This window comes from Manis javanica, chromosome 17, assembly GCF_040802235.1.
Source record: "Manis javanica isolate MJ-LG chromosome 17, MJ_LKY, whole genome shotgun sequence".
Classification (NCBI taxonomy): domain Eukaryota; kingdom Metazoa; phylum Chordata; class Mammalia; order Pholidota; family Manidae; genus Manis; species Manis javanica.
This window is the reverse complement of record NC_133172.1, coordinates 12,182,408-12,199,122: the sequence shown is the minus strand read 5'-3', so window position 1 is coordinate 12,199,122 and position 16,715 is coordinate 12,182,408. Positions and strand designations below refer to the sequence as shown.

The 16,715-nt window shown below is 55.6% G+C and overlaps 2 protein-coding genes across 6 annotated transcripts; one reads left to right on the top strand and one right to left on the bottom strand.

The window, feature by feature from the left end:
- The first annotated feature begins 202 nt into the window (after positions 1–202).
- GSK3A (glycogen synthase kinase 3 alpha) lies at positions 203–9,866 on the top strand. 2 transcript variants are annotated; one of them, XM_017654131.3, is made up of 11 exons: positions 220–797; positions 2,576–2,763; positions 4,169–4,252; positions 4,411–4,521; positions 6,109–6,239; positions 6,332–6,438; positions 7,373–7,470; positions 7,548–7,643; positions 8,002–8,188; positions 8,519–8,611; positions 9,179–9,866. In XM_017654131.3, the coding sequence occupies exons 1-11, from the start codon at positions 512–514 to the stop codon at positions 9,250–9,252; spliced, it is 1,455 nt and encodes a 484-aa protein (XP_017509620.2). In that variant the 5' UTR covers positions 220–511; the 3' UTR covers positions 9,253–9,866. The 2 variants fall into 2 exon arrangements, with proteins under 2 accessions (XP_036869827.1, XP_017509620.2); XM_037013932.2 differs by lacking the exon at positions 4,411–4,521 and having other exon boundaries at positions 203–797.
- A 1,987-nt stretch (positions 9,867–11,853) lies between these two features.
- On the bottom strand, positions 11,854–16,612 carry ZNF526 (zinc finger protein 526). 4 transcript variants are annotated; one of them, XM_037013975.2, is made up of 4 exons: positions 16,514–16,579; positions 14,894–14,959; positions 14,547–14,650; positions 11,854–14,468 (listed from the first exon to the last, which is right to left on the bottom strand). In XM_037013975.2, the coding sequence occupies exon 4, from the start codon at positions 14,449–14,451 to the stop codon at positions 12,478–12,480; it is 1,974 nt and encodes a 657-aa protein (XP_036869870.1). In that variant the 5' UTR covers positions 14,452–14,468; positions 14,547–14,650; positions 14,894–14,959; positions 16,514–16,579; the 3' UTR covers positions 11,854–12,477. The 4 variants fall into 4 exon arrangements, with proteins under 4 accessions (XP_036869870.1, XP_036869869.1, XP_017509888.2 ...); XM_037013974.2 differs by having other exon boundaries at positions 14,559–14,650; XM_017654399.3 differs by lacking the exon at positions 14,547–14,650 and having other exon boundaries at positions 16,514–16,612.
- Between the last annotated feature and the right edge of the window lie 103 nt (positions 16,613–16,715).

Sequence of the window (16,715 nt, the reverse complement as noted above, 5' to 3'; positions counted from 1 at the left end):
AAGTGAGCTACGGGACTCCGTTTCCCGGCGTGCATCAGGACTTCGTAACTCTTGACAGAGTGGCTGCGACTATATTTCTGAGGCACACCTAGAGGCTCGCCGTTGCCGCAATAGAGTGAGTGTGTGACTCTGATTTTGCTTCCCAAAGTGCTTGAGAGTCCACCGTCGATACTCTCAGCCGACTTACTGCCCAGGACTCATTTCCCGACTTGCAGCGCGAACCTTCGACCACCCCCCCCCCCACTCCCTACCCCCCCCAGCGTTCCGCTCTGTGGACTTTGCGGACTCCATTTCCCGGTGTGCCACGCGGCCCTCTGTGCGGTTTGAGGGCGGCGACGGCGGCGCGGAGGGTAGGCGAACTGCATCTCCCGGCGTGCCCCGCGGCGGGCGCTGGGCCGGAGCCGGAGCCCGAGCGGCGCGGCCTGGAGGAGGCCAGAGCTCGGGGGAGGCGGCGGCGGCGGGGGCAGCCGGGGCAGCCCGAGCCCCGTGGCCTGGGCCTGCGCTCGGCGCCATGAGCGGCGGCGGGCCTTCGGGGGGCGGCCCTGGGGGCTCGGGCCGGGCGCGGACCAGCTCGTTCGCTGAACCAGGCGGCGGCGGCGGCGGCGGCGGTGGCGGCCCCGGCGGCTCGGCCTCCGGTCCGGGTGGCAGCGGCGGCGGGAAAGCATCAGTCGGAGCCATGGGTGGGGGCGTGGGGGCCTCGAGCTCTGGGGGTGGCCCCAGCGGCAGCGGCGGTGGAGGAGGCAGCGGCGGCCCCGGAGCGGGCACCAGCTTCCCGCCGCCGGGAGTGAAGCTGGGCCGTGAGTATAAGCGGCGCCCGTGGCGGGTGGAGATCAAGGTTCCTGAAGCTCCTCAAACGTCGATCAGGTTCTTTCATCTGCCCAGATAGGAGCTCGAGGTCACTGTGCCTCCCCAGACTGGAATCTGAGTTCTCCCTCTACCAGAGAAAGGGATTTTGGGGCGTGGGGGGTGGTGGTTACTGTCACCTGGAATTTAGGATTAGAATTAGTAACCCTCAAAGAAACAGGGGTCACAGGTTCCTGTTCTTTCAGTACGGAGATTTTGGGTCCTTGAGCCTTAAAAACAGGTATCTGCCGCTACCATCCATTAGGGAACAGGATCAGGGGTCATCTTTATTTGTAAACGGGGCTCAAGGATGACTGTTCCCAAAGAACAGAAATAAATCACCACCACTGCCACCCAAAAAGGGGAATCTGCATTTTCTCCTCTTTAAATGGAAATGTGGAATGAATATCTCTTGGGAGCAGGGATTTAGGCTTACCATGTCCTTAAAGAACAGGGCCAGGGCTTTCCAAACCTGGTATCCTGGTCATCTTCTCTTTTAAAACAGAACGCCTGTCCATAGTTTGTAGATCTGTACTCACAATGGTGGAAATCAGTGGTTTCTGCTTCTTAGAAATAAAGACAGATCTAGAGTCAGCACATCTTTCAGACCAAGTCCATAGTCACTGTTCTTCAAAAAACATGGCTTGGTGTGTATCCTTTCACAAAAATGAAATGGAGGCAGGGAGGGTCACAGTTCCCCATGGAATATGAATCCAAGGTTATACCCCTTTCAGGATTCTGAGGTATGGTGTCATTGGCTCTGAAAAAATAAGCTATGTAGGATCATCTTTCTTCAAAAGAAGCTGTCACGGACCTCTCAAAACATCTAATTCATCAGTGACCCCTTTGGGGAGCCTTTCATCAATTTCTGGAGGAAAAGGGATGACTCTCCCCTAAGAATGCTACCCAAGTTTGTTGCCACTCAGAGAATGCAATTGGAAAGCACAGCTTTCCTTCAAAGGACTGAGGCTGGGATCGCCTCCTGATAATAGAGATCAGGTTCACCAGTCAGTCTTACAATTTCATGCTTGTCTGTTAGGGACCACTCATATACAGGAAGGGGTCTGAGGCTCTGGACCACACAGATGAGGCCCGGTCACTGCCTTTTCCAACTCCAAAGTATTTGGGCAAGGACTATCCCCAGAAAGTGAGAGGGCACTGGCACCTCATACTCCATAGAAGGAGTCATTCATTTCTGTCACCAAAAACCAGTGGTGAAATTACCAGCTCTTCCAGGGAGACTTAGAAGTCACTATCCTCTGAGCTGTAAGAAATGCTAGTGCTTTCCTAAGATAGAGGGACCTCAGAGTTACTGCTCTCTCAAGTGGAAACCAAGTGGTTAGGTCAGGCTTTCCTAGCAGGAGGGGCCAGACGGGAGTAAGCTCAGAGTGGATGGATTCAACATCTGGGAGTGTCAGTGTCTCCTCCAATCAGGAGGGATCAGTGGTTTGCTGCTTAATAGGAGCGGAAATTAGTAATTGCCAACTCTTGAGTAGCCAAAGGTTTAGTTGCCAGCATCTTCCCATACAGGACGGGGAAGATTTAGGGTTCTCTGAAGGGAATAGGAGACAGTGTGCTGGGGGGCACCCAGCAGTCTACCTTTCCTTAAATATGGGGAAGGGACAGAGGCCCCAGTGAGCCTCTGTAGAGATCTTCCTCTCCCTCAGTGCTAGGATAGGGTGGTGGCCAGAGGGGAAAGGTCAGTGGATCCTGTGTCCTCTTTACTCCCCAGGTGACAGCGGGAAGGTGACCACAGTGGTAGCCACTCTAGGCCAAGGTCCAGAGCGCTCCCAGGAAGTGGCTTACACAGACATCAAAGTGATTGGCAATGGCTCATTTGGGGTCGTGTACCAGGCACGACTGGCAGAAACCAGGGAATTGGTGGCCATCAAGAAGGTTCTTCAGGACAAGAGGTTCAAGGTAGCTTGGGGGAAATGGGGACAAGAAGGTTTGACGGGATATGATGGGTTAGAGTGCTGGACATGGGGTTCCACAGGGAATCTGAGCATGGGCTGGTGGGAGAGGGAGAACGGAGGGAGTGAGTTGAGTTGGAAAACTGAAGCCGGAAATGTGGATTCCAGGAGAGCCCAGAGCTGAGGTGTACTGGGCCTGCACCCTGTTTAAGTGCTTTGTAGGTTAGTTCTCTTTTAACTCATGAAGATTCTCGGAGGGTAGGTACTGTTGTCACTCCCATTCTAAGTATGCAGAAACTAGAAAATGAGACTCAAATAAGAGAATTGCCCAAGGTCAAGAGTGGAATCTGGCAGTTCTGATTCCCCTTCCCAAACCCTCCGCCTTCACCACCAAGTTACATTTCTGCCCAGAGGAGAAAGGAAGCCTGTGGGGCTGAGTGCGTTTGTGAAGGTCCCAGGGGCTTGGCAAGTAGAGGGTGAAATCCAGTCTGTGCTGCGCTCACCGAACCATGCACCCTGGTGTGGGGCTCTGTCCCCCTGAGGAAGGAGTGCCTTTGCCTCATTCATAGAGATGCCCTGGCAATTAGTGGAGGCCCACGGAGCTAGAAGGAGGTGGAGGAGGTGGAAGTCAAGGGATTGTTCATGTTTGAAGGACTGGCATTTTGGAGCCTAGGTTAGTTTGGATGTAGGATAATTGAGCCCAGGCTGGGAGGGGATCAGGGCAAGGCCTGGGTCTTGCCAGTAAGAACTCTCAGGGGTCAGGGGAAGCTCTAAGGTATCGGTCAGAATTTGGTTAGTGTTGAGTCCCAGAAGTGAGGGATCTGAGGGCGGGGGAGGGGATCTGAGGCCCAGAAGCAAACAGAATAAGGAAGAATGCTGGGACCTGGCCTTTTGGGAAGAGGCCAAGGCAGGATCCCCTTTGGGAAGATGAGAATTGGAAGCCTGGAGTCTGGGACTCAGGATCCAAGCCAGATTCACGGGCCCAGATGCCTCCAGGGGAAGCAACAGAAAGAAGTGGGGACCAGGGTGGACTGGATAGCTGCTGCTTATTGTCACTCATGCCATGCAGGGAGGCAGGCCTCATGTGGCCATCTGATTTTTCAAGAGAAGCTGGGAGACTGGATTATATGTGAAGTCATTTGACTTTCAGATGTCAACAGTGAATTGGAAATTTTAAAAAAATGGCTGAAGAAGGCATATCTGTGATCTGGGTTCATACCATAGGCCTCCAGCTTGTGTGTATGGAGTATGGGTTTGGGTGAGGACTTAGGGACTGCTCCAGAGGGACCTTGGAGCTGGGACACAGGGCGTAGCTGCCTGGCTCTGTTGGCAGGAAGGGGACAGCAGGGCTGTGGGGAGGGGAGGTGGAGAGGGTTGGCTGTTTCCTGAGGCTCTCTCCCTTTTCCCCCAAGAACCGAGAGCTACAGATCATGCGTAAGCTGGACCACTGCAATATCGTGAGGCTGAGATACTTTTTCTATTCCAGTGGGGAGAAGGTGAGCCGGGTGTGGGGAGTCCTCCACCTTGACTCCACCTGTTTTCTTGCCTGCCTTTCTCTGACTGCCAATCCTTCTGTCATGATTGCCCACGGACCTTCCCTCCTTCTTCCTTGCTCTTCTCTCACAGTGCCTTACACCTGTCTTGATCTTTGCAGAAAGACGAGCTTTACCTAAATCTGGTGCTGGAATATGTGCCTGAGACAGTGTACCGGGTGGCCCGCCATTTCACCAAGGCCAAATTGACCATCCCTATCATCTATGTCAAGGTGGGCAGGCAGGCTGCTGGGCCCCAGGGCCACAAAGCTATGGGACTCCAGACACTTCTGCCTTCTGTGGCTTCCCTCATTCTTTAAGTTTACATTGGTCTCTGGAGGGCTTACTGGACCTTGTTTCCCTACCCCCAGAGATGAAATTTGCCAAATGCAGGGCAGCCCAGCCTGAGGCCTGGCTGAATCCTGGAGGCAGGCTGACTGGGGGCCGGGAGGCTGCGTGGTACCTGTCTGGGTCTGTACTGGTAGCCCAGTAGCACTAGTGTTCACTGGTGGAGTAGCTCAGAATTGGGGTGGGGACCAAGAATGCAGAGGGGGAGATCCTGAGTTCAGAGTCCTGGCCTTCAGAGCCTTGGCAGAGGTGGGTGGGAAGGAGACAGGGTTGGAAGAAGGTTAGTTTGCACAGAGCCTGGAAAGCATGCCTCTTTATCCGCCGTCCATGCAGGCCCGTTCCTCAGTGCCTGGACGTTACTATTTCTCAGGAGGTGTTTGAATGAAGGAATGAATCAATTAATCAATGAAAGAGCCTAGGGATGATGTGGAAACAGTTCGAGCAGCCTGCTGCATTGGGAGGAGGTGGGTGGGTTCAAGTTTGCTGGAGATCACTTGGGGTCCAGCTGCTCCTCCTGTTGGCTTAAAGCAACTCGAGCCTACGTGTTTATTAAACTGTGTGCTTGGTGCTTTGGGACCTTGCCTTTGGTTTCCTGAATCTGTCCTGTGACTGCCTGTGTGCCAGGCCCAGTTAACTGAGACCCAGGCCTTGCTTCTGTAGAGCTCTCAGTTTAGTATGGCAAACAGGTGTCGTCACAGACAACTATAACACAGCTAGCAAGCGCCATACTAGGAGGAGCATGGGGACTCTGGAAACAGAGGACGCCCCCAGCCCTTCCTGCTTTGGTGATGAGAAGGATCAAAGAAAGCCTCTGGCGGGAGACCAGGTGCAGGCGGGGGAATGGCATCTCTGGCCAGGGGTGTGGGGACAGAGGAAGAGGGGCCCAGGAAGCTGGCCTGAGCAGTTATTATGTGCCAGGCCTGGGTCAGGCCCTGAGGGACATGGCAGTGATGGAAAGACAGAGATCCCCGCTCTCCTGGCACTTGTATTCTAGTCAGTGGGAGGGAGAGTGGCAGGAAAATCCAGCTGGAGAGGGGCTGACTCCGCGGGTGGTTTTGACTGGCAGATGGAGGAGGATGAGCCCTTCCTGTAGCCAGTGGTTTTTGGTGAAGGGGGAGCTAAGTGCCTGGCTCCCCATCTTGCTTCAAAACAGGGCCTTCCTGTTGTATACCTCAGCAGGCTTCTACTGAGGGTGCAGTAAAGCAGTAGCCCCCAGAGTGTGGGTCGGCACCGGTGGGGGCTTGTGCAGATGCCCCAGCCTGAACCTACAGAATTAGACACTCTGGGAGTGGGTCCAGCAGCTACCATTCAGCAAGCCCTCCAAAGGCTTCTGGTGCCTACTAACATTTGAGAACCAAGAGGCAGCAGAAGTTTTTAAGTTGGAGAGAATGAGCCTGGAGGGGCTCTTGAGGCTGAGAGGGTGGGGCAATGGTGGGGAGAGCCGGGCTGGAGTTCTGTCCCGTCTGTCCCAGGTGTACATGTACCAGCTCTTCCGGAGCTTGGCCTACATCCACTCCCAGGGTGTGTGCCACCGTGACATCAAGCCCCAGAACCTGCTGGTGGACCCTGACACAGCTGTCCTCAAGCTCTGTGATTTTGGCAGGTGGGTGGGCCTGACCTGGTGTGTGCTGGGCGGCTGAGGGGCAAGTTGGGACCCTGGCCCTCATGTCTCCTCCCGCCCATCTCTTCCCACAGCGCAAAGCAGTTGGTCCGGGGAGAGCCCAATGTCTCCTACATCTGTTCCCGCTACTACCGGGCCCCAGAGCTCATCTTTGGAGCCACTGATTACACCTCATCCATAGGTCAGACTTAAGGGAGGGTGGGGGTGGGGAGCAGAAGTCATGGCAGTTTTTGAGTTCTGGGCGCTGTCTGCCAGGCTTGGTGATAAAAACTTAACATCTGTTCTGTTATCCCATCTTCACAAACTCAGGAGGGCGATGCTGTTCTGTGCTCGTTTTACAGACGAGCAGCCTGAGGCCCAGAGCACTGAGGCCACCTGCCTGCAGTCACGCCCCTGGGACTAGGCAGGTCTGGTCGTTGAAAGCTGACCTGACTCCAGAGTCTGTCCTGGCTCTGGAACCTCCCAGTCAGGCCTCTCTTCTCAGCCTGGGGGAGGGGCTGGTGGTGACCTTGGGAGAACTGAAGGCAAGGCTTTGCCACCAGGAGGGTGTGACCTACTTCTAGGTCTCCGTGTCCTTCCCTGTTGGTGGTGATAACAGTGCCACCTTCCAGACAGTTCCACCTTCCAGAGGAGGGGGCATGAAAGGGCTTGGAAGAGAACATGCATCAGCAGTATGAGAAAACAGGTCCTTAATGTGTGAACTAGTGCAGTGGGGGTCAAGGTACAGCAAAGGAGGGCTAGGCCAGAAGCTGGGAAGTAAGGCAGCCTAGGACTTGGGCTTTACTTTCCTGAGGCCCAAAGGACCAGCTGCCTGTCCTAGACTTGTGGGCTGTCCTTCAAGGCTGGAGGCAGAGAAAGGGCTTAGTGGGGTCTCTGAGCAGAGAGAGTCAGTGAAGGCTGGAAACACCTAGACTGGAGAGCTCAACCCCATTAGGCAGACCGGGAGGTTCAAAGTCAGGTTGCAGTGTTCCTAAACTGTGTATGACTTTGAACAAGGTGCTTCCTCTCGGAGTAGAGAAAATGGGGCTCTCAGCATGTCTCAGGATGGCCATGAGGGGTACAAGTGTCTGACGGGGTGGGCATGGCAGCCCTGACCCTCCCCCATTCCTCTTCAGATGTGTGGTCGGCTGGATGCGTACTGGCCGAGCTCCTGCTGGGCCAGCCCATCTTCCCTGGGGACAGTGGGGTGGACCAGCTGGTGGAGATCATCAAGGTGACAGCACGGCTGGGTGGCCACGGGAGGGGCTAAGGGATAGGGGTTTGGGCTCAGACCCCTCCCTTCCCCTACAGGTGCTGGGAACACCAACCCGGGAACAGATCCGAGAGATGAACCCCAACTACACAGAGTTCAAGTTCCCCCAGATTAAAGCTCATCCCTGGACAAAGGTGGGGCAGGGCTAGGGGCCTCAGGCAACATGGCTGAGGTCCCCTTTGGAGACCACCTGGTCTGGGGGCCTGGCTGCAGTCACGGCTTGCAAGTGGGTCAGTCACTTTCATTAGATTGCAAAGTTTATGGGATTTCCCATATTCTAGAAGCTGAAGATCCTTAGTAGATTCAAAACCCCATTTTTCTGGAAATACCCAGGCAGTTCCCCTGATGCCAATTCAGTAATGCCCTCCCCTTCGTGGCTGTGCTTGTTTCTTCATTTGGAAAGTGGGTTTGTGGGATGGGCAGTAATACTTGCTGCAGGAGTATACCAGTACCTGGGCACCTTACCCATGTGACCTCCCCTCCCACCCCAAGGTGTTCAAATCTCGAACGCCGCCGGAGGCCATCGCGCTCTGCTCCAGCCTGCTGGAGTACACTCCGTCCTCGAGGCTGTCCCCGCTGGAGGCCTGCGCCCACAGCTTCTTCGATGAACTGCGAAGTCACGGAACCCAGCTCCCCAACAACCGCCCACTCCCCCCACTCTTCAATTTCAGTCCTGGTGGTGAGAGCATAGCCTGGGATTCGGGGAGCTGGAAGGGCAGCCAGAGATTGTAGAGAAGACAGGAGTGGGGAGCTGAGGGTGGGCTACCAGGAAGGCCTGAGGCTCGGCATGTGACCCTGGTTCAGGGTGACCTGAATCAGCTCAGCCCACTCCGTGGTCTCCTGTGCTAGGCTCTTCCCAGCATTCCATTTAAAGCACCCAGTGGCTACACTCGTTCACAAACAGCTGGCCTTGCCAAGAGCCAGGTGCCCATTTGGTGCCCCTTTTTAACTTCAGCTGGGTCTCCAGATGCCCTGCCCTCTGACTGGGCATGTCCATTCCTGTCTCTAGAACTCTCCATCCAACCGTCTCTCAACGGCATTCTCATCCCCCTTCACTTGAGGTCCCCGGCGGGCACTGCGGCTCTCACTCCATCCTCACAAGGTAAGCTGGGGGCAGTCTGCTAGGGGTTAAAGCATTTCTCAGCCTGGGCGATGGGCCTGTTCTCACAGACCCTGTCTCCTGCAGGCATGGGAAAATCGTGGACATTTTGATGGTACACAAAGCATGTTTTTACAACATGTGCATGGCCATCTTTGTAGGGCATTGTTGCCTATATTTGTTTGAATTGCTAACTGGAAAACCAGACATATGTTGGACTTGGGCAAACAAATGAAGATTAAATTTGTTGCCCACATTTAAGAACTGGGGCTGTTTCATGGACAGATCCAGATTTCCTGTTTCTCTTGGGGAAGAAAGTCTGGCTGGGCAGCAGCGGGCCTGCCTTTCTCCAGGGCAGTGCTGTCATCTGGGGCCGAGGTCCAGCTGCCCCCGTTTATGTGAGAACTGGCTCTCTGGTGACCAACCTGGCCCCTCCACATTTGAGTTGCAAACCTGGACCTCAAATGACAGCTTTCAGTTTCTAATGTAGCATCTCACACTGCCTTCCTGCTCTTGGGGTGGGGGTCTGAAAGGCAGAGGCTAACTGTCTGCTCCTTCCTCCCCCCTCAGCTTTAAGTGAGGCTCAGACCGGCCCAGACTGGCAGTCGACTGATGCCACAACTCCCCTCACTAACTCTTCCTGAGGGCCCCACCAGCCACCCTTCCATCTGGGAGCCCCAAGTGGGGCTGGGAAGGGGGACCACAGCCCATCAAGCTCCTGCCCTGGCTGGGCCCCTAGACTAGAGGGCAGAGGGAAATGAATCCCTGTCCCCACCTCTTAGGCCCTCCCTCACCAGCCTTACCCCTGTGGTGGGCTTTTTAAGAGGATTTTAACTGGTTGTGGGGAGGGAAGAGAAGGAAGGACAGGGGGTTGGGGGCATGAGGATCTCCTACCCCCTTGGCCCCCTCCCTGCCCCCCAGGCCTCCACCTCCTCCAACTCCCCTCCCCTCCTATGTCCCTTGTAAATAGAACCAGACCAGCCCTTCTCCTCTTCCCCACCCTGGCCCCCAGGTGTAAATAGATTGTTATAATTTTTTTCTTAAAGAAAACGTCGATTCGCACCCTCCAGCCTTGTCCCTCCCCCCTGCAGCTGTGTCCTGTCCCATCCCATGCCCCCCTTCCTCTGCCCCTCAGGTCTCCTCCCTCTCCCTACCCTAGAGGGCTGGGGAGTCGGGGAGCTCCTGATGTCTTCGTTTCCACAGTAAGGTTTGCCTGTGTACAGACCTCCGTTCAATAAATTATTGGCATGAAAACCTGCTTCTTGTGTGGCCGCCTGTTTCCACAGAGGTGAGGGAGGGGCTGGGGACTGTCCTGGGACAGGACTGGACTGCATCTCAGGGGAGCAAGGTAGAGTGAGCCCAGGTTGGGCCACTGGAGCCTTAGTCCTGGGTCTGGCTTCTCACTGCAGAGGCCTGAGAGGAGCCTGCCCCATGGACCCAGCACAAACCCGCTTCTACCCAGGGAGGGAGGCACTGTCCTCTGCAGGTGACCAGTGAGAGAACTCGGGTCAGAAAAGTCAAGGCTACACAGTGGAAATGGCAGAGTCAAGACTTGAGCAAAGGGCTCCATCTCAGCCTGAGCTGCCTGTTGCTTCCAGGGGACACAGGATGGGCACTTAGGGATGCGGCAGAAGAGCTGTCCTCAAACCCTAGCAGGATCCCCAGAACGTAATCTTGTCTTAAACAGGGAAGACACCTAGCCTACCTCTTGGGGATGCTGGGAAGTGACAACCCTGGGAAGTCTGACGCAGAACTTGGCTTTGTCCCTCACTTTAAAAGCTTGCTGGGGCCAGGTGGTGGGGCCCTGGGCAGAGGGAAATGGCCTCTCCTCCACATGGTTCCAATGGCAGGCAAGGGCAGGAGGCCCCAGAAGTGGAAAAGGGTCTGGGGAGGAGTGACTGACGTGTCCTCTACCAGACTCCACTAGCGAAAAGAAAGGGAGAAGAGTTTTGAACATGTCCCGGAGGGAGTTCAGGGACTTAATGGCATCTGGGCTCTCCAGTCTGCTTAGGCCAGCCCTAGTGGCATCTGTGTACTGCCCCTCCCTGCTTATCACCCTCAGGACAGCACCCTGTTTGTGAGATGACTACGTATAGCAAGAAGCCCAGATGAAGGGAGGACTATCCTGGGTGAGGGCAGATCTAGGACTCCTGGAACCCCGTCCTCCCTGCTGCTGAAATCCTGTTGGCCATGAGGTTACTGAGGGTGTCCCTCGCCCTCCCATGCCCAGCCCATGGTCTCTGCCCAGCTCTGGCCCCATCCTTCCCCCTCTAGACTATCTCCCTCACCCCATGATGCTAGGGACCCTTAATCCCCAGTCATGACCCTTAGCCTTGCTTTCTCCCCAGGTCAGGTCTTCCTCCTTCCCCTGCCTCTGTGTCCCTCTGCCCAGCCTCCCTCCCAGACAATTCCCAGCCACATTTGCCTCACCTGCCTGAGCACTTTTGGTCTGCAAAGGCCTGGAAGGAACTTGCCCTCACTGACCTACCATAAATCACCTGCTTCCTTTTAGCAAGGGAAGGACTGTCACCCTGGGTAACCTTTAGAAAGGTGGGGGATCCCTTCCTGTTCCCAAGACCTTTGATCTTCCTGTCAAACTCTTAACTGCTTGGTGACACTGGCTCCCTTTTCCTCCCGCTGCAATGACTCCTTTGAGCCCCCAGCCCCTGCATGGGCTTCAGGTCACAATCAATAGCACTGGGTACAGGTGCAGGCGAATTCAGATCTTAGCAATGCTGCTGCCTAGCAGTGAGAACTTGGGCGAGTCTCTGTCCCTGGTTCCTTACCTGTACAAAAGGGCTAACACTGAGATTGCCTCACAGGCCCTCTCGGGTAACAGTACACGTGTGGTGCTAACTGTGGTGCCTGCCACAGGTAGGCAGTCAACTGCCCACTGTATAATGGTTGTGAATAACTGGACAGTCTCCAAGTATACCAAGAACTCACTTGTGTGCTGCCTGCCTGAAATGTACTTTCTCTACCTCTTTCACTAGCAGATTCCTACTTTTTCTGCCAGGACCACCTCCCCTGGGAAATTTCACTCATCTCCCACCATGGAAGTCTTTGCTCTGGGAGGCACTGTGCCTGCACACTCCCATCTCAGCCCTGAGGATCCTGAGGCTGAGATCTCTAGGCCCCCAAGGGCAGGACAGAGGCCTGACTCATCTCTGGCCCCCAGAATCAGCTAGCACAGGGGAGGGGGGCCTCAGTACACCCAGGCTGAATCAATCGACGAGACCCTCAGATCAAGGCCATCCATACTTATGTATTCCTCCTACCCCACTGTGGGCCTCCTGGCACAGAGCCAATGGCTGATTCACTCCTGGGTCTCCAGCATCACTCAGTCTGCAGCTGAACACCTAGGTACCCACAGATTTCATTCCACATGGTCAAAAGTGAGATTATAGGAGGCTGGAGAAGTCAAGTGTCTCCTTCCACCAGGCAGAGCCAAGTCCTGGGTACCCAGAGTCCAGGGAAAGCTAGGGTGGGGGGACAAGCAGAGACCTGAGGGAGTATGTGACAGTGCCCAGCACAGACCTGGCACAAGGTCGGGGCTCAGGAAAGATTACCTGATGTTGTCGGGCACCAGTGTGACGCAGAGCAAAGAACCTTGGCAAACCCTGCTTTGCAATGCAACAGGGTGACCTGGGACAGATCATACTGTATCTCAGGGCTTCAGTTTCTCCTCAGGCAGAGAAAGGTGACAGGAAACCTGGTGGGGCTGTTCTGAGGAACCAGTAGTTAAGAGTCCAGGGTGGGTCCTGGCACCTAGTGGTGCCACAGAGGCTTGCCAGGGGGTGTTCCCCTGTCTCCCCAGAGGTGCCCAAGCTTGTTGATGCAGACTCTCTTATTGTTGCTCTCCAGATGGGTCACATGAAGGCTGTGTCCAAATGCAACAGCCCGCTTGCTTCACTGGCCCCCAGTGCAGCCTGGCACAGCTGCAGCGTGTCCTCAAGTGCCAGTGGCTGGGACGTCTCGATGATGGCAATGGTCTCCCCAAGCTCCGTGCACATGATAGTCTGCTGAGGCTCGGGGGGCGGAGGTGGGGCAGGAGGTGGCGATCTGGGTGGCTGCAGTGTCATTGCCCGGGCTCGAGCATGGACCCGCTGATGCAGTCGCAGGCCCGCCATGGCGTGGAACCAGCGGCCACATGTCCCACAGTAGTAAGGGCTCTTGTTGTAGAGACCAGTGATGGGGAGACGGGGTGCACGGGCAAAGGCGACGGGCCGCAAATGCAGCCTCCGGTGCTGCTGCAGGTTGGAGCTCTGCGTGAAGCGCTTGCCACAGTCCAGGCACTGGTAGGGACGCACGCCCGTGTGGGTCAGCTGGTGGCGGCTGAGGTTGGCCAGAGAAGCAAAAGTCTTGCCACACGAGTGGCACTGGAAGGGCCTCTCCCCTGTGTGTGTCCGCAGGTGGTTGCGCACGTGGACCAGCTTCTTGAAGCCCTTGCCGCAGACGCCGCAGCGGTGCCGCCGCTCAGGGGGCCCATGGACCGCGCGCCGGTGCCGGGAGAGCCGGGAGGCCGAGGCAAAGGACTTGGAGCACTGTGGGCAGGGCAGCTGGGCAGGCGGGGCAGGGGGTGGCGGTGGGGGTGGGGGCTCGGTCGGTGCAGGGGAGGCTGCTGCCGCTGTAGCGGCAGGCGGTGCCCCGCTCTTGCCGGCATGGGTGCGCCGGTGGTAGAGGAACTTGGTCATGTTGCTGAATGTTTTGCCACAGCGGCAGCGATGCAATGGGTTGGCAGTGTGGGCCCGCCGGTGCGCCACCAACGTGAGTTCTGTGCCGAAGCCACGGCCACAGTCCACGCAGAGGTAGCGGGCTTCGCCCCGGTGCAGCCGCAGGTGCTGTTCCAGGGAGGCTGCTTTCTTGAAGACCTTGGAGCAGGTCGTACACTCGTGGGTGCCACCAACATGGGCCCGCCCGTGAGCCAGCAGCCGGTTTGCTGAGCTGAAGCTGCGCTGGCACTGGCTGCAGTGGAATGGGTGAGCCGCTGATGCTGGGCCATGCAATGCCTGCCGGTGTCGCCGGCGTACCCCTGTTGAGGTCCAGTGCTGAGGACAAGCCCCACAGCCCTGGGCCCAGCCAGCTATGGACTTGTCACTTCCCACAGTATCATCACCAACCTCTGCCGCCACTGCGTCCTCCTCCTCCTCTGTCTCTTCATCATCTTCCTCCTCCTCCTCCTCCAGCCCATTACGCTCTTCTTTCTCTAGGGAGTCAAAGTGGGTGCCTTGATGCTCCAGGAACTCCTCAGGGGTGGCACAGAGTGTGGAGCACTCAGGACACTCATAGGGCTCCATCTTGACTTCGGGTGGAGCAGGGGGAGGAGGTGGTGCTGCGCGGTGAGGCAAAGGCGGTGGCGCTGGTGGTTCAGCTGCTGCAGCAGAAAGGTGCTGGGCCTTGCGATGGGCCACCCACAGCTCAGGTGAGGGGAACAGCTCTTGGCAGTCCCCACACTGGTACTGGATTTGGCTTGCAGATTCCCGGAGATGGGCATCCTGGTGGGCCAGGAGCTCGCTGGGGGACAGGATGAGCTGGCTGCACTCACTGCACTGGAAAGGCCCACCCTCAGTCCCTTGTTCCAGGCCAGTGTCTTGGGTGATCAGCGCCTCCTCCTCGGTGATAGCAGGCACATGCTGCTCCTGGTGTGAGAGAACTTCCTCCAGTGTGTTGTAGAGGCTGCCACACTCGGAGCACATGAATTGGTGGTGCTGGAAGAAGAGAGATGATGCAAGGGCCTCTCCTGGTGTCATCTCTGTCATCTCCCCTAACATCGGCATTGACATCTCCATTGCCCCTGGAGACATCTGTGTTGGCATTTCAGCTACCTCAGCCACCTCAGCCATTGTGGGGAAGACAGTGCCTGGAGAGAGAACGGGGAGCTGGTGAGCCAGCAGGAGCCCAAGGAAAGGGAGGATGTCTCAGGAATTCCCTTGCCTACCTCGCCACTCACCAGCCTCTATCAGTCAGCAAACCTGCATCCAGTGTGTGACTCAGTCATCAATGAGCCTGCAACTGTGAAGTTGATACATACCTCACACACATCTACAGGAGAGAGACAGCCCTGCTCAGTCTGGCCTCTGACGCTGTCCTCCTTACTCAGAGGGCCAGGCACACCGCTTTTGAGAATACACATCTTTGCGGGCCTCTTGGCCTTTGCCTGTGCAGTTCCCACTCTGAACAGCACCATGCCTCCCACATGTCCACACAGAGATGACGCCAAGCATTGAGGAGCACTGGCTCTGGGACCAGACTGCCCTTGGCTCGAATCTGAATACCACCACTTACCTCCTCTCTCTGAAACTGTTTTCTCATTTGTGAAATGGAGCAAAAAGTAGTGCTGACCACAAAGTCCTGCAAGTTGAGAAAGATTAGATAGAGCCATTACATGTAGTTCTCCAAACATGTTTTTGGACCCTAAGGTTTTGATGCTGCTATTCCTTCTGCCAAGAAAGTTCTTTCATCTTGTCTAGCAAACTCCTGCCCAGCATTTCCTTTGTGAAGCCTTTTCTGACAAAATCTCTACATCCTTCCTCCTTGGGGTTCCTCTGGTATCTTGTGCCATCTCTACCATACAAATATCACGAGCTTGGGATGGAGTCTCTGCTCCTCTCTGGCCTGAGCTTGCAGGAAAGGCAGGTCTGATTCATTGTAGAGTCACCGTCACCAAGAAAACCATGGATTAGGAACAGGGATTTAACTTTAGAACTTCCCTTTATGTACCCCACCACCTCCCTTACATGTGGGGGCTCAGTCTACCTTGGCCCTTTCATACAGCAGAAGCTCAGTCTCTTCAGCAACTGACTGCCCCCCCGCCACCAACCCACAGGCCTAGGAACTACTTTTCCAACAACCTACCATCTCCAGCTCTTCTTTAACTCTCATCTGTTAGTGCCAGAGGGCAAATGGAGTTTGGATTATAGTGGGCACACTAAAGTTGTTCACATTAAGCTCCCAGAGGGTAGGGATTTCAGTTTGTTTATCCTGAGTGTATTTCCGGCACCAAGAACAATACTCAACACACAACAGGCACTAAGCAGATGTTTAGTGAATGAATAACCCCTCTGGGAAGCAAGGTCTGGAGACTTTAACTGTCCCTGTGCACTTTTCACTTCTCCCACCAGACCAACTCTACTTTCAGAACGCGAATTCCCACAATAACACAGTCCAGCACAGGGCCCTTTTCAACTGGTCTGAAATTAATAACTCTCCTTGAATAAAATGGTTCATTACAAGCCCAGGAGCTAAACTTTCCTTAACCATCTATCCCAACTCCCTCACTAATTTTTGAGTTGCTAGGGCCTTGCACGCAACAGCCGTACCATATAGGATCTTCCTGGAAATAATCAACCAGGGGCCTGAGTTTAATTTTTCCTTGTTGACAGCCTCACTCCAAAGAGTGACTCCCCTGGGGTGAGGCCCAATACCTGGTATATGGCTTACACAAAGTAGGCATCCAGTAAATGTCCCTCTAGAAGGTGGCCCGAGAGACCTAAAATTTGGACTTCTCATTTACATTCTTCCCTTCCCAATCTTGGGTTATGAACTACTGGGGGAAGTAATGGGGGCTTTTTATACCTTAGACCATTAAGTCCCTCCAGGAAAGAACCCACCAGGGGCCTGGAAGTTCAACTTTCCCGCTATCTCCCACCAGACTTATCAACTCCGTAGCGTGAGCGATCCCAGCAAGGGGTTGGGACAGCGAGCTCACGCTGTAGAGTCCTGCATACAGCAGGTGCTCAATCAGTGCCCCAGGGCACATAGGAAGGAGTGTTCTCCTTTCACTCCGTGCCGCTCCCGCCCTACAGCAGGCCCCAAAGCTCTTCGCCCCCGGTGTCCCTTTCGTTCTCCCTCTACCCTCTCTGAATGATGGCGCTCTCTTCCCGGCCCACCCCGCGGCGCCCTCACCCGTCTCTCTCGCCTGCTGCAGCCCCCGCCGCTCTTGACACAGACCCTCCGCTCCAGGCGTGCGGGACCCCTTACTATCCACACCTCCCATTGGGCGGCGCCCTTACTCGTGGTGACCAATCAGAGCCGTCAGCGGAGGGCACAAGCCCTTGCGCCTGCGTGTTGACTCTCAGGCGGGGCTCAGCGAGTTTCTCCACGCACA